General features: G+C 62.3%; 1 protein-coding gene across 10 annotated transcripts in view; it reads left to right on the forward strand.

The window, feature by feature from the left end:
- The window catches only part of ANO1 (anoctamin 1), a 151164-nt gene that overhangs the window by 90378 nt on the left and 35296 nt on the right, over nt 1-25490 (forward strand). For 6 of the 10 annotated variants that reach the window (XM_059150409.1, XM_059150391.1, XM_059150384.1 and 3 more), the window contains exons 4-13: nt 2738-2836; nt 3597-3748; nt 5018-5072; nt 7950-8001; nt 10171-10236; nt 10712-10767; nt 12550-12591; nt 17172-17236; nt 17987-18121; nt 21865-22025. In XM_059150409.1, the coding sequence (XP_059006392.1) occupies nt 2738-2836; nt 3597-3748; nt 5018-5072; nt 7950-8001; nt 10171-10236; nt 10712-10767; nt 12550-12591; nt 17172-17236; nt 17987-18121; nt 21865-22025 (883 nt within the window). The remainder of the gene's footprint in view (nt 1-2737; nt 2837-3596; nt 3749-5017; nt 5073-7949; nt 8002-10170; nt 10237-10711; nt 10768-12549; nt 12592-17171; nt 17237-17986; nt 18122-21864; nt 22026-25490) is intronic. The other 4 variants (XM_059150417.1, XM_059150444.1, XM_059150451.1 and 1 more) reach the window with 1 other exon arrangement.

A 25490-nucleotide genomic window follows, 5' to 3' on the forward strand; every position in this document is an offset into this window, starting at 1 on the left:
CGCCAACTCAGGCCCCCAATCTCAAGGGCTTATTTAGTGCCTGCCAGACTGGCCCCTCCAAGGACAGCAGGAGGATCTGGGCTGCCCCCTCCCACGGGCCCCGGGCTGGGTCCTCCAGCTCTCGCTGGCATGGATCTGTTCACAAGCCTGTGCACTGTGTGCCCCGCCCTGGGCCATGCCAGGACTCCAGGCTCTTCCCAGGCTGCCCCGCACCGGCCCACCTCTGAGCGCTCTTGGCCCTCGGGTCTCCGCACTCAGTGCCCTGGTCCTGGCTCATTCCTCGGAGGCAGCTCCAGGCCCCAGCTCCCGGGCCCGTGCTTCCTAGAAGCGCCTCTCACCGTGTAGACAGGCTCCCTGCACAAAGGCCCGTGGGGCTCTCGGCGGCATATTCAGGGTGAGCACAGTCGGCGGGAAGCCCTGTCTACCTGGCACCTGCAGACGTGAACTTGTTTGGAAGAAGCGTTCTTGCAGGTGTAAGTCAAGGATCTCTGGGCTGAGGGGTTTCTCGGTGCACTGACAGTGTCCTTAGCAGAGAAAGCAGAGAGAGACTGGAAACAGACCCACAGGAGAGGCCACATGGTAGCAGAGGTGGCCGGAGGGGTGTGGCCACAGACCAGGACACTCGGAGCCCCCAGCAGCGGGAAGAGCCTCCAGAGGGAACATGACCCCAAGGACACCTCGGTTTAGGACTTCTGGCTCCAGAGCCATGAACGAATGAGTCTGCATTGTCTTACGCCCGGTGGTCGCTTGTTAGAGCTGAACTAGGACACGGAACCAGGACAGTCGTCCGATGAGCTGGCAGAGTGTGTCTCAGCGCCCTCGCTCCAGAACGAGGACAGCGGTAGGGCCCATCCCATAGGCTCGTGGTGAGGACCGCCCGAGCAAACACGCAGCAGGACACGGAGAGGGACCGATGCGTCACGAGCACCCATGGGTCTTGCCCCCCTCACCACCGCGGTTCCCGTGTGTGGCTTTCGTCCAGGTGAGGGGCACGCGTACCGTGTGGACAGACACATGTGGGGCACACGCATGTGCTGCTGCGGGCAGTGGGGCTGGGGAGCGGAGGCCCTGAGCAGGACTGGGCCCAGGACAGGACGGCTCCCCTGGGCCCCAGCGGTGGTCCCCTTCCCCAGGTGGGGTGCCGCGGGGGTCCGTCTGTCGCTCTGTCTGCGGGCCTGACCCAGGGTGTGCTGCACGCTGCCCAGCTGCCCGCCGTCTCCTGGGCGGCTGTGAACTTCGGTGTCCCGGGCTGATGGGTGAACGTGGTCGGCTCCATTGCTTTCCCCACCCCCAAAACCTGCAGTGAACCCACGGGCCATCCCCATTCCCAGACCAGTGACGTGACTTGGGGTCTGGAAGCCAGAGGCAGCCCTGAGTCGGCCGACCCCGGTGCCCGGGGCCGGGCCCACGCTGGCGACAGCCTCCCTCCCGCAGATTGAGTCCCTTCCCCCGAGACTCCCAGCCAGTCCCTCACACCTCAGGATGGTGGAAGGGAGAGCCGGGGGGGGGGGGGGGCCTCCGTCTGGGGCAGCCTGGGCTCTAAGCCATGGGGTCCCCTCGAGGAGTCTGCTGGACCGCGGGCCCCTCCGCCGTGGATGGCTCTGGCTCAGGAACAAGCCCTGTTTCTTCGCTTTTTGCTGTGTTGGCACTAACGCCACGGGGCACCCAGTTATCTTGGGGTGCTTAGAAAGTCTGCTGATGCTGCGTGCCTCGTATCCCCTCCCTGCTGCTGTGGGCGCCTCCAGACAGTCTCCCCTAAACATGAAATTCGGGGAATGGGGGACAGAGAAGAATGGAGAGTCACGGGGGGCTCGTGCCTGTGGCCCACGAGCAGGCCCGGCGTTGCTCTGGAGCGCGGTCCCCACTCCCGCCAGTACAACGCGCTGCAGGCCCCGCGCTGCCCTGACCTTGTGCGGGAAAAATCACGCACGGTCACGGCTCCCGCAGAAGCATGGGAGCACGGCACCACGCAGTGACTGGATGGGCCCGTGCGTTGTGGAAACGTTACCCGGATGAGGTCGCAAACACAGCTACCGGGCCTCAGAGCCGACTCCTGTTCTTTTGTTGGGGGGGGGCACGTGTGAGGCGACACAGCAGCGCCCGGGCGGGTTTCATGGGGCGGGAGGCCCGGGTCCATCCGCGTCGCGGCACATGGCCGCGTTTTGTCCTTTCTTGCGGCTGGGGGGGTACCCCATGCTGCACACACAGCTTTCTCCATTCTCCTGTCTATCCAGACCTGCGGGCCCGGGGAGAGTGGGGGCGACTTCTCCAAGCTCCCAGCAGTTCCAGGGGTGGGGGCTTCCTGGCTTGAACAGGCCCACCCTCGAGCCCCTGCCCCGGGCTGCCCAGGGACCCCAGGGGATGGCTGGGTGCCTGACCCCACAGAGGGAAGGTGTCCAGAGGGGGTCACCTTCTCTTCCTCAGCCCTGCCTGGGGTCAAGGGGCACCGAGTGCACCCACTGGGGACAAGTGCCCGAGCTGTCGGTTGTGAAGAGCTCTCAGCCTCTTTCATGGCCATGCTCCTTTGAGCTTCTCAAAGGTTCTCGGGAGTTTTGGACCCTGGGACCCCCTCCGGGCCCTGCTGGCCCCTCACCACGCACAAGGGGGAGATTCTGGGAGCAGATCGGGGCTTTGCCTGGGGGTGTGACTGAGGGGCCGCTGACCTGTCACCCCGGCTCCTGCCAATCGTTTCCAACCCGGAGCTGTGCACGCTCACGGAGGCTTTCTCTCCCCCCAGACCAAGATTCACGGGGTCGGATTCGTAAAGATCCACGCGCCCTGGAACGTGCTGTGCAGGGAGGCCGAGTTCCTGAAGCTGAAGATGCCCACAAAGAAGGTGGGTGCTGGGGCGCGGCCCCCCAGGTCCACAGGTGCCCGCGAGAACCTTGGTGGCGGGAAACCGAGCAACCTTCGGTGCCACCCAGGGGGCAGGCAGTGGGCGCCCACGTCCTGATTTCCGAGCCTGGGGCGGGGGGTGTTCGGAGACCCCAGACCACAGGCACTGAGAGCGGATGTGGGAGGGATGTCGGTGGCACCGTTACAGGCACAGACGCGCTGAGCCTTCCCGCTCGGTGTTTCCTCCCCGTGGTGTCGTGGCCGACCCACCAGCCCCCTCTAATCACGCTGCCCAGCCTGCGGGGACTTTCTTTTTCATCTGTGAACACTTCGGGCTGAGGCGCGTCCGACAGCAGGCTCCGGAGCTCAGCGAGGCGGCCGTGTTCTCCTTCCTGTGCAGAAAGGAAAGCGGGGGGTGGGGGCACAGCTGTTCTCGGGGGTCCGTCAGCCCCTGGCCCCCAAATCCACTGAGACCCTGTGGGCTACCTCTTTTGAGCAAAGCAGAGACCAGAGGCAGGTTTTCTGGGACGTGTTGTGATTGTACTTTGCGGGGACAGTCTTCAGAGTCAGAGCTTGGAGGGTTTATCTGGAAACCGGGCGCAGTGGGGGCTACTCTGCCTCCCTGAGTTCTGTTCCCAGGACGTGCCATCTCGGTGGAGTGGAGGGGGGGGGGTGGACAGTCCTGTGACCGTCTGAGAATAGATTCCAAGGGTCACGGCCCAGCAGATGACGCGGACGCCCCCTCCCAATCCGGTCTGCAGCTCTACCACATTAACGAGCCCCGGGGCCTCCTGAAGAAGATCAGCTCCGTGCTCCAGAAAATCACGGACCCCATCCAGCCCAAGGTGGCCGAGCACAGACCCCAGACCACAAAGAGACTCTCCTATCCCTTCTCTCGGGAGAAGCAGCACCTGTAAGTGGCAATCTCCCCCTCCCCCATCCCGCGCATCCTGCCCCTTCCTGGAGGGCCCTGCTGTGTGGACGCCACCGCGTCCTACATGACAAGGGAGATGCAGGTTGTAGGACAGTCCCCTGAGGCCAGAGAAGCTCTCCGTCCTCCCAGAGCAGTGGGGTTTCAGCCCCTGAAGCACTTTCTCTGAACAGTTTATAGGTCTTGAGCACAGAAGAGATCCAAGGATGTTTTCCAAGATCGCTGTTAACTAAGGAGTGGAGGGGTGACGAGTCCTGTCCTCCTGTCGGGGGACATTCAGGAAAACACACGGGCTCAAGGGAGGGCGTGTATGCGGCTTGTCTCAAAGCCCCAAAGCAGGGACCTGGGCATCTTTCCGCCCCCCCTGCGGCCCCATCCCTCTGGGGTCCGTGTTCCTGTGAGAGGGTCTGGCTAACCAGGCCTCCCGAAGGGGCCGAGCTCTGGGAGGCAGGGACAAAGACAGCCACAGCTGGAGGCTGGAGGCTCAGGGGACGTGCTGCCAGCAGGGTTGCCTGGCAGGGCTGCACCTGTTCTGGAACCTTCCATCCTGCCCTCTCCCGAGGGGCAGCGGGGCATCGCCCTCTGAGCTGGAGTTGTGGGCAGTGGTGGGAACAGAGAGAACTTGGGTTCTAGATCCACAGGGACATGGATGACAAGCGGGGGAGGGGGGCTCTCCAGGATGCCACTGGTCTCACGGGACGTGGAGAGCTGTTTCTCAGCTCAGAGCTGGGGCTTCGGCTCTAGCAAAGGGGCCAAGCGCTGGCCTCCGCAGTTATTTCTTCTACCTCCTGATCGTCCTTGGGATTCCCCCCCCCCCCCCGCTGTACCCTGAGTGCCTGGGGCAGTGGGCGACCTCTCCCAGAGGCTCCCCTCTGCACTCAGGCAACCTGACAAAATATGTGGGGGCCGAGACCTCAGGACTGACCCTGTTTGTGGAGTTCTGGGAGGTCGTCTTCGGGATCGGCAGCATCTCGTGGTGGGGCCGCACGGTCCCCACCGTAGGCAGCGTTGACACAGAGACTGAGGGCATCGTCAGATCCTTGGGAGGAGGTGTGGGTATCCAGGCCTCCCAGAGGGGCCTGGGGGAGTGACACGGACTGTTCCAGAGGCCCAGGGTCGGGGCACACCTGGCACACCTGCCTAGGGTCATGGTCACGGCTCACGGGGACCGTGTGCTTTCCCAGGGCCTTGGAAACCCGGAGAGCCGACTCCGGTGAACTGTGTGTCTCTTTCTTCTCACTATTTCAACAGATTTGACCTGTCTGACAAGGATTCCTTTTTCGACAGCAAAACCCGGAGCACAATAGTAAGTAGAGCCTGTGGGACTCCCTGGCTCCCCAGCACTGCGGCCCCTGGGAGAAGCGAGTGATCATTTCATTTCAGCAAAGCTCCTCCAGGTGGAAGCCAGCTCTAATTGCCTGTGACAGCGATAATTAGAATAATAAAGCAGAGGGGGGAGGCTGGGGAGTGGGGGGAGCAGGGGAAGCCCCGCCCTTCCTTCCCCAGGTGGAGCCACAGGAAAGGGCAGGGGGACTCCAGACCCCCCAGCACCTGTCCCCAGGGCCTCCCTGCGTGGGGCCCTTAGCAGAGCTGGTGGGGCCCCGGCTGCAGATTCTCCGCACAGGGGCGGACCTGGCAGGCGGGGTGGAGGCAGATGGAGGCAGATTTCCGGGGCTGGGCCAGAGGAGAGAATGAAGTTTGAAATCGGACCAGGCCGCCCTGCCCTCTTCAGGGTATTGGTTTAATGTTTATCCATCGGCTGCCAACTTGTCCACCAGCCAAGCTGGGCCATGCACAGCTCAGGACCATGCTTTTCTGCTGTTGCTGCCGCCGCCCCCACCAAAAGCCCAGCCTGGGGGGCAGAGGTGCAGGGCAGCCACTTGACCTTGAGCAGATAACTGCCCCTCACGGCCACATCCCCAGGCCAGCAGGTGGCCAGAGGAGGCTCGGGTTGCTTTGGTGAGTGGGGCTCGGGCCGCTGCCAGGAAGACAGATCCGGGTCCCGTCTGCTGCCCTCTGTCCCCTCCCAACCTCGTGACCTGCGGAGGCACCGAGCCTGCATCAGAACGAGAACGGTTCTGGCTTCCCGCTCAGAGTGCCATGGTGCCCCTCCGTGCGGGGCGGCCTGGGCCACGGTGCAGTGGTTTACGTGACGCGTGTTACTAATCAATCTTAGCAATTAAAGCTCATCGTAGTAAATAAGAAGGAACTTGTTGATGGGAGGACATCAGCCAGCTGGAGCGTCTCGGGGCTGACAGGTGTCCCGGTGGGGAGGGAAAGAGCTCCCCTGGAGACCGACCCATTGGGAGAAGCAGACACTTCGACTTTTTTTTGCATCTTTAGGCAATAGAGGATTGGAGGAATGACCGGCTGCAGAAACCGGGTCATGTGTGTGTTTCAACATGAATGTTGAAGTCACATGACCTGCGGCTGTGCAAATTTGTGAATTCGCTCTTGGTTTGTGGGGGGGGTGCGGAATAGGTGGATGGAAAGCTCCAGACCCCGTTTCAGGGGGAGTCTGCTATAAAACAGAGCTCCGTCCGTGATCCCAAAGAGCAGAAAGTGGTTCTGTCAGTGACTGGTCATTGAAGGATCTAGTTTACTCTGGGGGGGCTCGGGGGCTTTCCCGGAGACCTCGAAGGCTGGTTTGTAAACCAGCCGAGGCTCCAGAGAAACTGACAGTTCGAAACTTTGTCCTTGGGTAGTCAGGCCCCGTGGCCTTGGAGACCCGACAGTATCGGGCGCTGGGGCGAGGTCATTCTAGGCAAAGGTATGGAGACCGACAGCCCTCCCTGCCTCCTTCCCCGTGCTCCTGGCATCGGGGTCACCCGGCATGCAAGTGGGTAGGCATCAGGATCAGCAGGAAGGGTTGATCGTGCTGGTCTTAGGACACAGACCTTCAGCCTGCAGATGCCAGGGAGCCATAGGCGGTTGCAGAGCGAGGTTGAGGATGTGTCAGATCTGTTCGAGCAAGATGAAGGCAGGCCAGTGGCCAGCTGTGGGAGGGCAGGTGGAGGCAGGTGCAGGCTTAGAGGTGGTCATGAATGAGGCCATGACCCGATGAATGGGAGGCGGTAATTCCAGGAGAGTCAGCGAGGTCAGGATGGGGCCCCCAGTTAGATGCGGGGGTACCGGGGATATGGCCTGAGTGGGTCACTAATGCAGTCAGTGGCAGTGTTGGTGGGAGGAAGCAGGAGGCAGTGGGCGCCTTTACGGCAGGTGTGAGGGAGTGCTCGGGGACAAGAGCAGGGGGAAGGCAGAGCAGGGGGTGGCCATGGCCCTGCAGCCTCGTACATCTTGGGGACCAAGTGCTTCTGGCAGAAGGACATCGTGGGGGAGGCCCTGGTTCTCGGCAGAGGGTTTGGAGAGGGAGCAGAGCGCCGGGAGGCCAGACTGCGGGGCCAGAGCCGAGATGGACGGAGATGCAGGAGGGCGGGACAGGGCGGGGGGCCGCTGGCAGCCGGTCGGGGAGCTGAGGGCTTGGAGGGAAGAGTGCCGCTCTCACTGTCACGTCTGAGCCAGAGGGCCCGTCATGGTCACCCCGTTTTGCAGATAGGGAAACTAAGGCACGGGATGGTGAGGTAGTTTGCCCGAGACCACACATCTGCGCGTGGTGACGCCAGGGCCAGAGGCAGGCAGACTCCCGAGCCGGGGCTTCCGAGGCCACCAAGTGAGATGTCTTGTGAGTCAAGGGGGCATGGGGCTGGGGCGGCATGGGACCTTGCAGGGGGCTTCTGCCGCCTCCCGATGCAGGGCGGGATGGGTTCCAGAACCTGCCCCCACCTCGGGTTTCTAGAGCATTGAGGCCTACACCCGGGAGGGGTCCTATGAGCCCGGTGCCCGTGGCTTGGAATGCCACCTGCCTTCCCAGCCGGAAAGCAGAGCAGCCCGTCCCACGGGGTGCCAGGGACAGCTCGCAACCCCGAATAGCAGGATGCCGGCGGTGCCTCACAGAGGGAAGGAAGGGAGAGGCAGGCGTCCTCCTGTCCCAGCAGCTCCTCCCTCAGCACGGCACACCCTCGGCGCTGGGGACACGTGTCCGTAGAAAGGCCTGCCGTCTGTCCTCAGAGGAGAGCGGGTGGCTGTCGCAGGTCATGCGCGACCGCGTCCCTTTCTGGCCGTCGTGGGACAGTTTCCGCGTGCCTCGAGTAACCGTCCCCCCTCCTTCTTGTCTCCCCAACAGGTCTATGAGATCCTGAAGAGAACGACGTGTACCAAGGCCAAGTACAGCATGGGTGAGGACATTGCTGGGGCCTGAGCTCAGCGCCCCTCCCAGCCCTAATCTCGCCTCCCATCATCAACGTGGGAGGCGGGCAGCTGGTTTGGGGGTTTTTAGATGGTTTTGATTTAAGCCCAGGTAGCTGCGTCAGACGGGAGAGCTGCTTCAGGCCCGCGGGGCCGTTGTACGGGGTGTCCTTCTCTCCGGCTTGTGGCGCTCGCGGGGGTGTCCGAGCCTCTCCCTGCAGGGGTGGTAAATCTGGCTGCTGGAAGCTGTAGGGGTGACCAAGGCGCCATCACCCTCTTGGACCCTTATAGTCCAGGGGCACGTCGCTGGGGTTCTGGATCACACCCCGAGCCATGGGTGCAGAACTTCCCCGCCCAAAGGGTATCCCATTGACCCCACTCCCGCCCCAGCAGGGGTCCCTCGCCTCCGCCGGCCACTGTGGGCTGAGGTCGCCAAAACCAAACACTTGAGAGCAAAGGAAAGCCTTTGCCAGGGTTCCTCCTTCGTAAGCTCATGCACGCCCGCTGAGAGCTGTGCGTCACGCACGCCCACTGAGAGCTGTGCATCACGCACGCCCTCAGGGGCCACGGGGCCGCGCCGGTGGGCAGGGGTCTGTGAGTCCAGGAGAGACTCCCTGTGCACTTGGCTTCCTGCAGAGAGGAGAATGCTTGCCGGGACGTAAGCGGAGAGAGCAGCGTGGGGGTGCACTGGGGGCCGGGCCCAGGACACAAGGAGGAGATGACGGACCCTCGGGGTCAGGTGGGCTGCAAGTGTCCTGGCCAGTGTGGCCGATGGCCAGTCACAGGGACTCTTTCAGACCTGTAATCTCTGAGCCTGTGTCCTAGGTCAGTGAGAATGGGGGGGCTCCCATCCAGGGGTCAGGAGGAGCCTGAGGAAAGTGTCCGCTGTAGGCCCAGCCCACCTGAGAAGCAGCGAGAGTGTCCGGAGTGGCCCTGGTCACCTGGGGTGGGAGGAAGTGTGGCTTCTGTCCTAGACCTAAGTCCTGTAGGTCTCTGTAGGGTCCCCTCCAGAGCAAACCCGCATGGTTGCACCAAAGGTTTGCTAAGAGCCCAGCGTCTGGGAACTTCCCAGCTAGAGTTGATCCCTGCTCTGGGTCATCTCCAGGGGCACGCATCTGAAGTGCTCCCCACCGTTCTCTGGTGGACCTGGTAACAGGGCCGATAGATCGGGGTCCTTGTCGGCACCCCCATTCTACCTCGCTGCCTCGTCTGAAAGCCCTAATCACCTCCAGATTCACTCATTCAACTTGCAGAGAGTACTGATGGGTTCTGTCCCCTCAGGGGACTTACATTCTGGGGGAGGAAACAGATAATAATCAGAAAAGCCAGAACATCATCTTGTAGGGGCTGGGAAGGCTGCCGCAGAGATTTAGGAACAATGATTGAAAAAGGCCTTTCTGAGGAGGAGATGCAGATGCTTGAGCAGAGATCTGAAGAAAATGAGGGATCCAGGCCTGTGCAAAGGCCCTGTGGCATTCCTGTGTTCAGTGTTCTAGAACAGTGAGGAGGCAGGGAACCTGGATCAGACCCACGTCTGCTTTTATTACAGATGAATTTTTCACACACATGGGCTTTAGCGGGATGCTCCGATCTGCCTCTGGTTTAGATTTCAAAGCATCCCTCAGGCACCCTGATCTTTCCAGATCACTGACAGAGGAGATGGTCTGTTTTTAGGTGGGCCTCAGGGAGACACTTCTCCCCCATTTCCCAGTGGCATCCTAAAGGCTGGGCCGGCTAGGCCACTGAGACAGCTGCCCCGCTCACCACCTGCAAAGCCTCTTTGACCAGGCCGGGGGTTCCGGGACCAGCAAAGGGCTCCTGGAGACTCTGGGGCAGCACTGACCCGCAAGGGTGTGCGCGAGATCAGGCTTCCCGGAGCCCCCCGCTCCCCCATCTCCATGCACGGCCGACTTGGCCTTCCCAGCACAGCACGGCCCCCTGGGGCTGGGCACCGAAGGCTCGCCTCCGGGTTCTGGGAGGCTCAGGTGTGGTGACTTGCCCAACGCATCCAGGGCAGGGTCTGGCCCCCGTCAAGGCCGCGGCCACCGCCTCGCCTCCCCCAGGCGCGTGGACCGCCGTGAGCGAATGCTTTCTCCCCCGAATGCAGCTTTGGTCCCCTGAGACGTTTTCGTGTAACTAATAGCCCGATGTACAAACAGGGCAAGGAGAGGGAAGAAGGAAGGACTCTGCCCTTTTAAATAAAAGGCGAAAATGTAGTAAATATGGTAAGTGCCGCCCCCCTGCGGGGCCCGCAGGCCCCCCCTTTGGCTTTTCCAATCAACCTGAAATCTAATTCCAAATTGTATGTGTGTTTTCCGGCACCATCAATTTCCCCCGTATTTCCCTCGTGATTCAGCTTCTCTAACCCCTGGAAATCCACCTTTCCTCTGCAGGCTTGCCCTCGAGCAGGTGTGGGTAGTTGGAAAATCGCAGGCTTCGGGTGCCTCCCTCCTCCCAGGCGTGACTGTCTCTTGGGGTTTTCTCTGTGTCTTCCTAATCCTGCCGATAGAGCATGTTTTACCGTCTCCTGGTGGAACCCGGGGAGGAAACCAGAGCCATGGCCTGGCCCTCTGTGCCCCGGGGCAGCAGGCTTCGCGAGAATTCTTGGCAACTGACATGGTCCTGGGACTGCTCTGTTGGCAGAGAGAGCAGCAGGAGACGTATCTGGTCCGTAATTCTCCCTCTGCCTTTGTTTTTAAGGTATCACGAGCCTGCTGGCCAACGGCGTTTACTCGGCTGCCTACCCTCTGCACGATGTAAGTGACCTTGACACAGGGTTCACGCCTGCGTCATTGGACGCCCCAAATCCCCGCGGGCCACACCCCCAGGGAGCTCTAATTATCCTGCGGTCTCGGCTTCCTGCTTTGGCCCTCCTGCAAATGTCAGCGGCTCGCAGGCTCGCAGGCCTACCCGGCCAGGCTGAGGGACGGAGCCTCTGCACCCCTGGCCTCCCTTCTTGCGGAGCGAGCCCACCAAGGCAGGGACGTTTGTGGCAGGAACCCTGCCCTGGTTCACCCAAGGGTGTGAACCTTGCGGCCGGCCTGTGCACGAAATGCGCCCCCTGCCTGGGTCTCCCCCGCCGCCCCGCCCCCGCTCTGGCAGAGGGACCGGGACTCTGCGTGTATCCATTTCTGCAGAGCAAGTAGCCGGCTTCCCGAGCTGGATCTCCAAATCCCTCTGGTATCCCCCGACAAATATAGCCTGTGGCCACGGCCACGTACTGGCCCAGTTGGAGTGGACAGGGATGATTCTCCTCTTGTCGCTATGGAAACGGGGGCTGGGGTCAGAGGGGCACGGGAATGCACTGTGGGGCCCGAGCAGTGTGGGAACCCCGGACTGGGGGCCTCTAGAACGTTCCAAAATGGGTGTTGCCCCAAGGACTAGGAGCCACAAAGCAGGAGAGAGCAGAGAGGGGAGGGGCTGGGCGTCAGGGGACCCAGAGGCCCGTCCTGGCACGTCCCTCCACAGCCGGGAGTAGAGGCAGCCCCCGTCCTCTCTGTGCCTCGTGTCCCCATCTGCGAGCAAGGAATGGTCCCCAGTGGCGTCAGAGGGGGCAGAAGCGAGAGGGCTTCCAGTCAGACCCTGGATTGGAGAGACCTGGTTGCCAGGACCGCGAGGGCCATCCCTCCAGACCCCTGACTCTGACCTGCTCGTCCCCTGTAGGAAGCTGGGCCCACTGACCGAGGGTCCCCACCTCTGTGCCTTCAGGAATGCGGTTCCTTCCGCCTGTGCGCGCTTCCCCACAGCCACTGCCCGGCAGCTCCTCTTCCCGCAGGGCAGGCAAAGCCCCCACACAAATCCCTCATCCCTCCCCTCCCCCGGCCCGGCCCTGCATCTGCCTCCCCCACCATGTCCCCTGCCCCGCGGAAACACTCCTGCTTGGCCGCCGTTCCTTGAGCATGAGTCTCACGAACGCTGTGGCACTTGGCAAGTGCCCGACGCGTGCGGTGTTGACGTGGGCGTGCGGAGTCCACTGCCTCGGCCTGCGACCTGCTTTGTTCTCAAGGGCAGGGCTCCGACCCCGCGGGTCCCCGCCAGCGGTCCTGGCTGCAGGGGCCTCCGTCGCCCCCATCACACGTCCACCAGCGGGTGCTCACCTGGCCCGCTGGCTCCAGAAATGCAGCTGTCCTCCAGCCCCTCCTCCCCAGTCCCGCTCACAAACTGCTGGGCCGGTGACCCCCACCCCGAGGGCCACTTGGCTTCTCTGAGCCTCAGTCTGGCCATGTGCGAAATGGGAGTGTGGGGTCACTGATCTCTGCGCGGTAACCAGAAAACTTCCTGCCCTTGGGAGTGAAAGGGAGGCCCGCCTGGTCGGGCCAGACTCCGGGGCCTCTGGGTGGGTGGAACACACGTCCCCCCCCGCCCAGCGGAACAAGGCGGAGGCTCCGACCAGCCTTCCCTGGGCCGTGACCTGCTACCGTCTGGGGTCATCCTGCCATGCCCACCAGAGCCACCGGCGCTGACTGCGTTTGGAAGTGTTGGATTTGAGCCCCTGTGACCCCCTTTTCCACTGACGCTTTTCCTTTTCTCGCGAGCAGGGAGACTATGAAGGTGAAAACGTGGATTTCAACGACAGAAAAGTGAGTGGATGCAGAGCGGGTGGGGGGCCGCTGGCGGGACGGGGCTGCACGGCGACCCACGGGGCAGCAGCACTCCCACCGCACGCGTGGGGGGACCCGGCGGAACCCCGGCCACTGGAGTGCGCCCCTCCCTCTGGGTCTGAGAGGTGCCTGGGCGGGTTGTGGGGAGCGTGTGAAGGCGAAGTTGTGTTTCTCTACCGTGGCCTTCGTCGCCTGCCCCAAAGCCTGTATCTCCCCTGGGTGATCAACCTGCCCCTCGCAGGCGTTTGGCCTGATCCATCACGCAGGGCTCCTGGGCCGCCGGGGCCAGCCCCACAGAGAGCCATGGCCTCCTCTGCACACTGGAGAGACTCGTGGACGTGGTTCACGTGGAGACACTGAGTGAACTGTTTGTTCAGTGCTCTCCCTGATCCTATGTGCCCAGGCTCCCTGTGTCCCCACCCCCACCACAGCCACATCTTCTCTGTCCTCCCCACTCCGGAAGGTTCTTCCCGGCCGTCTTGCCGTCCCGCACACAAGCCAGCGCCTGGCTTCCAGGCTCCTCCCTGTGCCCACCTTGCTGCCTCCCGCTTCCCAAACAAGTTGCAGACTTCCTTCAGCGTGGGGAACAGGCCTCCCGTGCCCATGTTTGCCCCTCAAGGGCAGATCCTTTGGAAGCGGCAGGTGGAGACGCTTCCCTGGGAAGCTCACAATGGCGGCCTTGTCCCAGATCTCAGGCTGGGAACCTCTGTGTATGGAATGTTCTCCATTCCTGCCTCCCACTGGCCCCCCGTACGTGTTTTGAAGCCTTTGGTACTGGATACGACTTGCCCGCCCGGGAATCCAGCTGAAGATGCTATCTGATTTAGCTCAAAAATGACATATTTGGTTATTTTTAGTGGAACATCTGGCATTCGTCTGAGACCCAGTGACTTGCAGAACCTCCCCCAGTTCGATCCCGCTAGAGAAGCACCATCCCCTCCCCAGGCCTGCCTGGGCCAACTCTGGCCTCGGAGTCCGCTCTCCTTCATTCCTTTGTCCCCATGCGCTGCGTGTCTCGTGCCTTTCCTCCACCTACAGATGCTTCCTCCTTGGTCACAGTGACCCCATTTCAGGCCTAATTCAGTCCCCAACGTCACGGGCCACTGCGGCCTCCTCCTCACCTGCCTCCCTAGGCACCAGCCACACGGGCTGCTTCACTAATCGGAGGCTACTCAGATCTCTGCCAAAATGATCTCATTCACTTACTCAGGAGCTACTTACTGGGCACCACGGGGCACCAGGTCCAGCAAACACAACTCAAGGACCCACCTGTTCCCTGCCTGGAATGCTGCCCCCCCTACTCCCCCCACCCCCCACTGAATTTAATATCCCAGGTGTGAGTACCAGGCTGTCCCACAGGGGTAATCGCAGGAGTCTTGGGTGGATGGATGGATGGTTGGATGATGGATGGTTGGATGGATGGATGGTTGGATGATGGATGGATGGTTGGATGATGGATGGATGGTTGGATGGATGGATGGTTGGATGATGGATGGATGGTTGGATGGATGATGGATGGATGGTTGGATGATGGATGGTGGATGGATGGTTGGATGGATGGATGGTTGGATGGATGGATGGTTGGATGGATGGATGATGGATGGATGGTTGGATGATGGATGATGGATGGATGGTTGGATGGATGGATGGTTGGATGGATGGATGGATGGTTGGTTGGATGATGGGGGGTTAGGGGGGTGGAAGGGAAGGAAAGAGAGGGAGAAATGTTACAGATGCGTGTTGGGTCCTAACTCAGAGCCTTGGAGACCTTCTCATTCTCCTATGAGGCTCCATATCAAGTGACCTGGCTGTGAGTATTTTGTCTTTCCAGTGACAAAATCTATGGGTCCCCATTATTGGTCCCATCCGTGGCAGGGAAGCCCCCAGTGCCTGGCCCTGGATGCCTCACAGGATGGAAACGTGGCGGGGGGCAGCCAAGCCAAGGCCCTTTTCCTATGCTGAGCTGGAGGAGCACAAGTAGGAAGACTTAAGCAAAGAGTCAGGCCAGGCCAAGGCTGAGCATGGTGAGAACAGTCATGGACTCTCAGGGCCGTTGGGAGCAGGAGTGCTCCTTCGTGTGGGGATGTGGAGCAGGGCAGTGACTGCCGGCACGGACTGAGCCGTCTCCATCCGCATGCTGGACTGAGCCACGGGACCCTGCCTCCTTCCTTCCTTCCTGGGTCCCTGTTATCTTCCCCAGGCCCTGTACAGGGCTCTGGGGATCATGTGGACCAGGAAACCCGGCCCTTGTGGGCCTCCATTCTAGGGAGAGACGGCAAGGGGCAAGTCCGTACGCAGTAATGAAAGATCATGTCGGTGCCATAACGGGTGCCCTCAGCCGGGTGGGCCCACATGGGAGGTCTGGGCTCCCTCTGAGGTCCGGGGTCACTGTGACCGGAGCCACCAGCCCCCCAGTGGCCCATCCCAGGGCCCTGACACCTCCCACCCTGGTTGCTAGCCTGGGGTGCCCCCTCGGAGCTCTGCCAACCATAACAGGGAAATCTTGAGTTTGACTTCTCTGGGCGGCCAGGCCCGGGGGCGGTCAATGCTCCCTTCTTGGCAGGAAGAATGGTCCACTGAAGTAAAGTAATGGGGCAGAGACCCAGGGTGTACCCCCAGCTGTCCCATGTACGCATGAACAGTGGCTGCCGTGCCGCAGGCCAGTGTCTCTGGGCAGGCCCGGGGACATAAGGGTCAGCGTGACGAGGCCATGCCACGGGAGGCCCCTCCATCCCTCCCTGCTCCCTCCTGCCCCCATCTCTCGGGTACCTCCTGGCCTGCGTGGGGTCTACACCAGTGGCTTGATTTCATGGAAGGGAGGAATGATTTCATGCCCAGGTCAGCGAGGGCCGCTTTGCTTTTCCAGAGGTGGTCTGTGTGGTCATCTGAGTTTGCTGTTTGCAGAATGACCCTGTGGCGGCTTCTTGTCCATGTAACCAGGCCTGCTGAGACGTGATGAGCCCCTGGGCTATGGCTTTCATGAGACACAAGCCCTTGGGGTCCCCCTCTGACCCTGGAGGTAGGATAGTCTCCACCAGAATAATGGAGGCCACGGGCTCAGAGGGGACGGGTCTTCCCTGGATGCCCAGCAGGGCTCAGAGTGGAGGGGCCCTGACCGGACCCCTCCCCAGGACCTGGGACTCAGACTCAGTGCCCAGGACGCCCACTGGAGGCCCAGCAGAGCCCACGTCCCCACCCAGGAGTGGTACCTTTAACTCACGCCTCTCTCCTCTGAGACAGAGGAGAGCCGCCCTGCACCCCCCTCCCTCAGGAGGCTGCGGAGGTCCGCACCAGCAGCTGGCCTTGCTGTTAGTCCTTTAAGACACAGACCCTGGCCAGTACATCTTGTCGTAGCCCTCACAGAAAGTCGTACAACCGAAAGACCACTCCTCTTACGGAGACCAGAACAGACGTGCGTGTGTTGACTTTTGAGGAGACGAGCATGTGCGTTGTGCGACTTAGTTCTTGGAGCCGACTCCCTGGCCTGTGGGAGCGGGACCCCTCCCAGCGAGCTTTCGTGCACGCTGTTCATTTCTGGAGAATTACCCAAAGATACGTGTGTGCACAAGAAGCCATTAGCTCTGGACTCCGGGGAGGTGGAGGCAGGTTCATGCATCCACGCCGGCTGCTACCTCGGAACACCCAGGCCAGGGCTTACCCCGCAGGGAGCTCGTGGCAGCATCCCCCACCTGCCTCCCTCCGGTTCCCCATCTGACGCCGGCAGAGGCAGGCGGCCAGGCACAGGGGGTCCCAGCTGTGTGACCTAGGCCTTGCATTAAGGCACAGTGACCCGCATGGGCGGACTTTCTCTCTTAGCACCACCAGTCTCAACGTGGTGTCTTTCTTAGCCACTCCCTGCATGTTCATGCAAGGCTTTCCACCCATCAAGCTCATTACCATCCCTGCCCGGAGCCTGGGGGTAATGGGGTGTGTGTAGATTGCATTTATCTCACGGAGCCTGTTAATCAGACGGCTCATCCCAGGGGAGAAGCGCTGAGCTCTCTTTGCATCCCAGGAGAATGTTCAACATCTTGCCACGGGTGTTTCTTCGCTGCAGAGCGTGGCGGTCTCTGTCCTTTATAAAGAATGACACGGCATCGGCCAGGGACCGCCGAGAACCCTGAGTGGACAAGTCTCACATGGTCGGGCCATTTTAGGTCAATTCCGGATCAGATCGTGAAGAGTGAGGCTTCCATAATGATTCCAGAAGCTTCTGTGCCTTCTAACCCATTCTCGCTCCGTCTGGTCCCAGCTCCGCTCCCACTTCTTGCTCTGTCCGGTCCCAGCTCCACCCCCACTGCTAGGGGATTCTTTGGGACCCTTACCGGAGCTGAAAGTTTCGTGTGGGTCTCCCCTGCCAGGACGGGAGCCCCGGGGCTCGGGGCTGTGTCCATCATGCTCCCCTCCGAAAGCACAGTGCCCAGCCCAGCAGCGGACACGCAGCCGACTCCCAAGAAGGGTTTGTTGAATGAATGAATGATGCTCCCGGCAGCTGGGTACACCAGCTCTGGGAAGGGAAGCTCCATTTTCAAAAGCCCTCACCACTTGCTGTCTCACAGCTCCTGTACCAAGAGTGGGCGAGCTACGGGGTCTTCTATAAATACCAGCCCATCGACCTGGTCAGGTGAGAGAGGATGCCGGGTAAGGAGGAACGGCCCGGCTGCTCCGAGGCTGTGGGAGGCGAGTCCCTGGTTGGATGTCAGTTGGTCTTGACCATACTGAGTACTTATCAGCTGGGAACCTGCCTGAACTTGAGAAGCTTGAGAAGGGCCCCCGGGTCCCCCACAGGCCCGTAGACTCGCTGGGGGCTGGGCTCTCCCCATCACGTTCATCCCCCTCTCCTGAATCCCCAGCCCGGCTCGACCCTGCTGGGTGGCCACTGGGGCTCCTTGCACGGCTGGTGGAGGGGGAGGACACTGTCCTGTCTCCCGGGGTTAGGAAGGGGAGCAGATGTATGTCCTGTGGGGACCTGCAGACCAGAGTCCGGCCATGGAAATTCTGAAGCCCCTCAAGGCGCCAGGGACGCGGAATGTGAGGAGGGCGGCTCTCTTGGCTTCTCCAGGCCGGAGCCCTCAGACGGGGCGGGACTTGGGACAGAGCGGGCGACCTCCTAGGCAGCCCGCTGTGCCCGCACGCCCCATTCTGGGCCTCACAAATGGAACGACCCGCTTCCCGGGACACAGAAGGGCAAGGGGCACCCCTGCCCCCGACGGCCGGCCCAGAGCCACCCCCCAACACCCCACTCTCTAAGTCCTGCTTGGGGGCTCGCGGGGCCAGGTCGAGCTGTTCCGTGCCGGGTGGGGAGGTGCCACTTGTCCGCACCGCAGGCCGTGAGCATGAGCCTGTCTCTGTCTGGCTTTGCCCTGTGGCACAGGAAGTACTTCGGGGAGAAGATCGGCCTGTATTTCGCCTGGCTGGGCGTGTACACCCAGATGCTCATCCCGGCCTCCGTGGTCGGCATCATCGTCTTCCTGTACGGATGCGCCACGGTCGACGAGAACATCCCCAGGTAGGCGGGTCTCCTCCCCACACACGCCCTCTGCTCCCGGAGGGGCCGCACTCCTCCCGCGACGGTGGCCCCGACAGGCCCCTGAACCCGCAGCCCTGGGTGGGGCGAGCGCTGTCTGAGAGCAGGGACCGCCGTTCCCAGCACAGACGCCCCGGGAGGCGCACTCCAGTCCGGAGCGAGAGGCAAAATAAGCATCCGGCAACTTTCCCTTCTTGGAAGGTGTTTTGCCCTGTTTTAAAGGAGTTTCCAGTCCTTCAGGGAGCAGGAAATTCACCGCTTCCTAGCGAGTTCAGGAGGTGAGCCAAAGGGCCCTGTCGAGGTCTCGTGCGTGGACTCGGCCCCCCGGCTCCCCACCCCCATCACGTCTCTATGGCTCTGGGGGGTTCACAGAGATGACAGTCCTGCTGCGATCCCCCCCACCAAGGGTTACGCCAAGCAAGGGGAGCTCTTGGGAGAAAGCTGGGGCCCCCAAGACAGCCCCGTGCTGGGGAGCATGAGCGGAGGCCGGAGGCTGCTGTCCTTGGGGGCTCGGGAGTGCCCTGTCCCTCCCCGCTGTGTGCCAGGGCCGCAAGCCCTGAGCCAGGGGTGACTGTGTTGTGTGTTCCGGACAACAGGCCCCCCTCGGTCAGGGACACTGCTGCCCGGCCTGTGGCCCTGCCTCCTACGAGCACGCAGGCTCACCGGGGAAGCCTGGGGACATCCATTCAGTTTTGTGGCTCACAACTCAGCCCGTGGTTCCAAAGCAGAGCCGTGGCTTGGAACATTCATCTGTAGTTCCAATCAGCGAAGATCAAACGAGTCCCTTACCTGGCCAGGCGGCCAGCTCGTCACAGCTCTGCCACACGGAAAGGCCATATCCGGCAAATTGTGGTGTAAATGGTGCTTTGAAGCATGAGTAACACCTAAAATATTTCCACCCATCCGGGATCAAAACGTTAAAGGAATCTGGCTCACGTACCCTTCAGGGCTATTCTGGGTACAGACAGACCAGAGGAAGCTTGTCCCTTTGTTGGCTAATGTGACAGGAGGCCACTGTGCTTGGGTCCGACAGTGGCTGTTGGGAACCCAGGTGTGATGTGGCCTTAGCTCCAGAGCCCCAAGGGACACGACAAGTGGCAGGTCCCCGGGGGCTTCTCCTCCCTCTCCTCCTCCCGAGCGTAGCCGGGGAGTCTCAGCCAGGGGGCTCTGCCCGGGCACGCCTGTACCACTAGGGCACTGAGGTCCCCGAGGCCAGGCCAGCACTGCCTCCTCCCGACACACAGCCAGGGACATGCACCGCCCTCACGGCGGATTCTGGACGCCCGCCCTCTTTCGGCCTCGGCCGCTGCCCAGTTGGTGCCTTGGGTGAAACAGGAGGTGTGTGTCCCCCCTGGAGTGCGATCCGTCCACATGTGTAGGGAAGGCAGAGGCCCTGCCCTTCGAGGTCCCAGCCGCCACCCCCAACCGGCCCATCCCCTCCAAAGAACAGACCTTCCCTTTCCTTGTCTTTATTTTGGCTGTGGCTGAAGAAGGGCGAGGCAGAGGGTGTAAAACCGGCAGAAAAAGGCTTTTTGTCTGGCTGGCCTCGTTCATGCCAACGGGGGAGAGGGCTGGCGGCAGGCAGAGCTGCATGGCCTGGCCCCTGCCCCCCGCAGGGCTCTGAGCCACCCCATCCTCCAGCCAGGGCACCGGGGCCCTGGGCAGTGCAGTGACAGTGGGGGCCTTTATCAGCCCCCCAACGCCTGCCCCCCCGGAAGGGCCCTTGGAGGAGAGGGAGCTCAGCAGGGGGCAGGAGACGGACGCTCACGCCCGCTGTCCGGGCTCGGTTACCCCCAGGGTCGTAACAGCGAGCACCACTGTTCCCGCTGTTCCCAGGCCTTCGTGGGCTTTGCCCAGTTTCCCAGTGTCCGGACAGTGCTCTCATTCCCAGCACCCCCTTCTACAGATGGGGAGACTGAGGCCCAAGGAATCTGAGCCACCCACCCCAGGCCATACAGATTATGAAGGGGAGAGCCCAGCCCTAAAGCCAGAGCTGGCTGGCTCTGGGGTCCATGCAGCCACGCCGCCCGTGTGTACTGGCCCCTCTTGCACACACATGCACACACGCACGCACACACGTACACTCACTTCCCCAGGGGCTCCGAGACAGCAGCTCCTTGTCACAACCGTCTTTCCACGTCCGTGCCTGACACAGTGCCTGGCACACGGGGTCCTCACAGCGTGACTGAGGAGAGAGCCGGGACGCCCCCCATGCTGGCACAGGGGGTCCCCAGAGCCTCCCAGCAGGTGTCCTGTTGTGGGCCAAGCATGGTTGTGTGCCTGAATTCACGTGCACAGAAATAAGAAAGAAACACCCCCCTCCGCGCTCTTCTGCGTCTGGGAAAGTGCGCTCCTGCCTGGGGTCTACAGCTCAGAGTCTTGTCCGAGTTAGCGGGGAGGGGAAAATTCAGGGAAGCTGGAGCCCGGGGGGCGGGGGAGGGACACCTTACTCTGGCTCCTCTCCTCACCTCCCAGAAGGGGAAACTGAGTCTGAGGCTAAAGGGACACGAGGCAGGAAGAGCCAAGGGAGGACCCGGGAGCAGGAGGCGAGAGCCCGCGGTCTGTGGGCTGCAGACGAGAACCAGGAAGGACCACCAGGGCCCAAGCCCCACTCTGCGGTGTGACCCTCGGCACGTAACTTCCCCTCTTTGGGCTTATTTCTTCATCGATGATGGTGGGATTGTAGGGGTCCCTGCAGCTGGCCTGGGCCAGGTGGGTGCCCGTGGGGGCTCCTGCTTACACAGCTGACAGCCTTTGAGTATCAGTGACTTGCCTATTAGCGGGAGAGAGCCTGAGTGCCAGGGAGCTGGGGTGGGGGGGAGGCTCAGCTCCCCTCCGGCCCCTCCGCAGCAGCTGGGCTCCAGCCCCAGACTCCATGTCAGCCCAGAGGATAAGAACCTTGTTGAGCAGGACCCACTGTCATGGGCAGGCACCCTCGGCTCCGAACGAGCCCTGCACAGTGGATGTCTCCCCCGCCTCCCCACCCCCGTGCTGCCTGTCGATGTGTTCCTTCCTGCCCAGCCACCTGTCTCCCCTGTGTGTCCAGAGCCCCCCTGAGGCTGATGCCTGGGTGGCCCCTGAGGCCAGCTGCCCCACCGCGTCCCCACCAGGACGGCGGAGCCCACGTGCGCTCTGCCTGCGACATGCAAGGGCACGGGAGGGCACAGCCTTCTTGTGGCCTCACCTGTTCCTCTTGCTGGCTTCCTCACATTATGAACCCCTGGGCAGCTCCCGCTACTAGAACAAGCCCGGACAGAGCCCAGCTGTTAGAGGACGCTGGCTGCTGTCTCTCTGCTTCTCCAAGAGGCGGCTCCCACGCAGGCCGTGGGTCCTGCTGCCTCTGGTCCACCCCGACCCTGAGCCGTGAGCACTCAGACGCCCCTCTTGGGTCACCCCGCGGTCTGGACGGGCCTGCATCCGGGGTGGGCTGCAGAAATTGCAGGCCTTATGCAAAATGAAAATGCAGGGGCCCCATCCAAAATTGTGGAGAATTGTAAAGCAGTACCAGGCGCGAAAGCAACCTGAGGCCCTTTGGAGCACAAGTTACCGCCCATGTCACCGGTGTCTGCAGGCGGCCCTAGAGAGCATGGTGGGGGACGCGGGCGTTGGCTGCAGCCGGCTAGTGGGCCTCACGGGGGTCACTTCACCGACCCCCACCCCAGCGCGGCGCCCAGCTTGGAGTCCCTACGTGTCCTGGGGACTTACAGGCCACCCCTGTCTTGCAGCATGGAGATGTGTGACCACAGACAGAACATCACCATGTGCCCGCTGTGTGACAAGACGTGCAGCTACTGGAAGATGAGCTCGGCGTGCGCCACCGCCCGGGCCAGCCACCTCTTTGACAACCCCGCCACCGTCTTCTTCTCCGTCTTCATGGCCCTCTGGGGTAAGCAGAGCCTGGCCGCCTGGCGTCTACAGGGCAGGGGCGACTTTGCCTCGGTCCCTCCATGGCCTTCCTTCCGCCTTGACATTTTGCACAGCTGTGTTGGCCTGGAATGGGCATGGGAGGGAGGCTCGGTGGGGGGACGGTGCCCTGTTGTGCCTGCAGGTGGGGAGGGTCCGGGCTGCGTCCTGGATACAGACTGGTTCTTCTGACCCACGCCTTACGGAAGGTGGAGGGGGTGTCTGCTCTTAGGAACGGGCCGTCTTTCCTGGGACCAGGTCCCTGCAGCAGTCCTGCAGATCCCGCGTGCCCACTTTTTGGGGAAGGATACCAAGGCAGTTAGTGTTAGCATCCCAGGGTCACTCAGCTCCTGAGCATCCATGGCAAGGAAGGAATGTGGGGTTTCTAGAGCCGGTGCCCTTACTTCCACCTGCCACCCCGAGTCCAAGGCACAGGACTCGTCCTTCAGGATGCTTCTCTGCTCTGGTACCCGACAGACGCCAGGGGCGTGGGCGGTGGGTAAGTGGTGTCTGATTGCGTTTCTGCAGATGTTTTTGGATTAGCAAACTGACCTGTTCCCTCCTCTGTGGTCCTGTGTTACCCCGTTGCCAGGGGAGGATTCAGAAGCCGGGCCCTGGGCAGCTGTGTGTGGAGCTGTCCCCGGGATACCGAGCCCCGGTCCTTGTCCCCAGGGACTCCCATCTAGTAGGAGATGGAACTGGGCACAGGAGCTAAGGGTCAGGATGCCTGCGGGAAGAAGTCAGGACAGACTTCCCGGAAGAGGTGTGAGCGCCTTGAGCGGAGTTCTGAAGATGCGGTGGGCGGGGGTGCTGCGTGTTTGCGGTGCGGGGACTCAGTGCAGAAGCGGAGGGGCCGGGCAGAGCCCTGCTGGCACGTCCCAGAGCAGCACGTAGCTGCGTCGGCCCCATGCACAGTGAGCGTGTGGAGGGCCATGGGGGGCTGAGAAGCTGCTCGTTGTACAAATGGGGATGGAGACTGCCCCCGGCCAGCCAGATGCGCGGCTCTTACGGGTCCGTGTGACCTAGATGTGTGAGGATCCAGTCACGGAGAATTTGGTCGCGACGCCCCAGTGCTGAGCGGAACGGGCTGTCCATGCCACGCCAGAAGCCTCGACTCGGGAGCATTTTTCAGAATCGCAGAATCTGTGAGGTTGGGGCCTGGGCTTCCCAGCTCAGCCACTGCCCCGGGAGGCTGGAGGCTCAGGAAGGTCTGCCGTCGCAGGAAAAAACCACGGAGCAGAACCAGCTTCGTGATAGATCGGGGCTGACCCTGGGGTCCTCACCGGGCCTGATCTGGCTTCTGCCCAGCCTGGCAGCCTCCCTTCCCGCCCAAGGCGGTCCGTTCAGCCCTGAGGTGGTGTTTGAGAGTGCTGTCAGCGAGGGGGGGCAGCAGCCAGCGTCCCTGCGGGGCTGAGGTTGCTGCCTGGCTCCCTGGAGGGGCGGCTGGAGCTCAGGGTGGGCTGAACCTGCGAGTTTGGAGGCGGGGGGTGCAGAGGAGCTGCGCGGTGTCTCCGGAGAAGTGGGAGGAACACGGAACGCTGAGTAGTGGGGCTGGTTCCTCAGTCACACTTCCACACTTGCTGGAAACCGCGTGGGGGGATGGGGCAGCAGGCAGCAGCTGCCAGCTCTGGGATGGTCCTGCTGAGGATGTGAGCTGCAGCCCCTCCCCTCAGATGTGCCCACCACCCCGCTCAGCCCGCCACCCTCCAGTCTGGACAGCAGCGTGGTCCTGAGCAGGTCCCTGCCTGTGGGTCTCCCACCCCCAGGCCTCGTGCCCCGGGCCCCGCGCTGCAGCCACCCACCTCTGCCTGCTTGGCTGGGGCGTGGTTCTCCACAAGCACCCTCAGTGGGCCCCTGGCCGGCTGCACTGGCGCCTGCAGGGTCTCTGAGCCTGGGTGGCCCGTGCCAGGCCAGCAACCACCGGCGGTCCATAGGGTGACCCATGAGGGTCAGAGGGGCGGCTGCAGAGCCTCAGCCCGGCCTGAGGGCGTAGCTGACTCTCTAGGGCTCCCGCACTGTCGTCACACCCGCGGGGGGGTACCACCTGCCGTGTGGGGTGGCATGAGAAGTACAAGTGTGCGTGACGTCCCAGCCGTTGTGGGGGGTGGGGGCGGTGATCAGCCACTTTTAGGATGTGCTTGTGTTCAGGGAAGCCTGGGAGGCAAACTGATGATTCCGCCGCCCTGGCGAGATTACAGTCCTGGACTCAAACAGGAACAGAATGTGCAAAGGCCCAGTGGTAGGGATGCAGGGCCTGGTGAAGGAGCCTGCCGGGGGCAGGGAGCCGGGGGAGGGGGGTGGGGGAGAGTGCAGGGAATTCCAGAGACCAAGCAAGGGCCCGCGGGGAAGAACTCAGTGTTCTCACCGGAAGGAATCAGGAACCAGAGCGGTCGGCTTGCGGCATGAAAGGTGTTTTTGTGTCTTATCCTTGAGTCAGAGACAGCAAGTGTAAGAGGCAGCTTGGGAGGAAGTGGAGGAAAGGCTGACCCAGCTCCGACGGGGACAGTGGCCCGGGGGCTCTCACTCGAGACTGAAGTGACAGGTGCTTGGGCCAATGGTAAGAAGCCAGGTTAATCCAAGGGGGCTGTGGGCGGCCATACCAGAAAGGGGGCTGGTGGGAAGGGCCAGAGCAGCGGTCAAGAGAATTTGACACCTCCTTCCCCGGCCCCGGGCTCCCCGATTTTGTCCTACCCATTCCCACTTTCCCCACGGGAAGCTCGAAGAGGAACCCAGCCCCCAGACTCCAGGTTACTGCCCCTCCAAACAAAGGGCCCCGGACAGAGAAAAGACATTTTGATCATTGCAAAGGACTCGGGTGCCTTGTTTCCACTCTCACGCGGGCCATCCCCAGGGCTGAGGAGAAGCAGCAGGCCTGGCTGAGCTGGCTTCGTGTGAAGCATGGGGGGTAGAGTTACAGCCCCTGCCCCACTGTGGATGGGGAGTATCGGCCTCCAGGGCACAGCCCGCCTGGACCTGGCCTCGGGGCGGGGAGGAAGCAGGCCCACTGCGTCCCTGGCGCACGCATGTCCTCTGCGGCCAGCCTCTCTGGACAGAACCTAACTTATAGGTGCGCGTCCTGTCTCCTCGGGCGACAGGGCCCACCCTCTCCTATCGGGCGACAGAAGCCAGCCGCGGCTGGAGCTCGGCATGGAGCCCTCTAAGGCTGTCATCACCGTGCCTCCAGCTGAAAGCCGTCCCTGGCTAGTCTTCGGCGCCAGGCGCCGGGTGCGGCTCTGGCTGCAGAGCCCTGAAAGCTCCCTTGGCATCCGGCTGTCGCCAGTTTTCTTCTAAGTACAGCACCTTCGCTGTCCCCTGCAGGGACGTGCACCGGACACGCGTGGGGTGCCGCACTTCCTCCTCGGGACATCACCCCAGGGTGGACGCAAGCCGTGCCCGATCTGACAAGGGAGGGTCTGTCCCCTCCCCCACTCAGCGGTCAGGAGGAGGC

This window comes from Mustela lutreola, chromosome 1 (genome assembly GCF_030435805.1).
Source record: "Mustela lutreola isolate mMusLut2 chromosome 1, mMusLut2.pri, whole genome shotgun sequence".
Taxonomy (NCBI): domain Eukaryota; kingdom Metazoa; phylum Chordata; class Mammalia; order Carnivora; family Mustelidae; genus Mustela; species Mustela lutreola.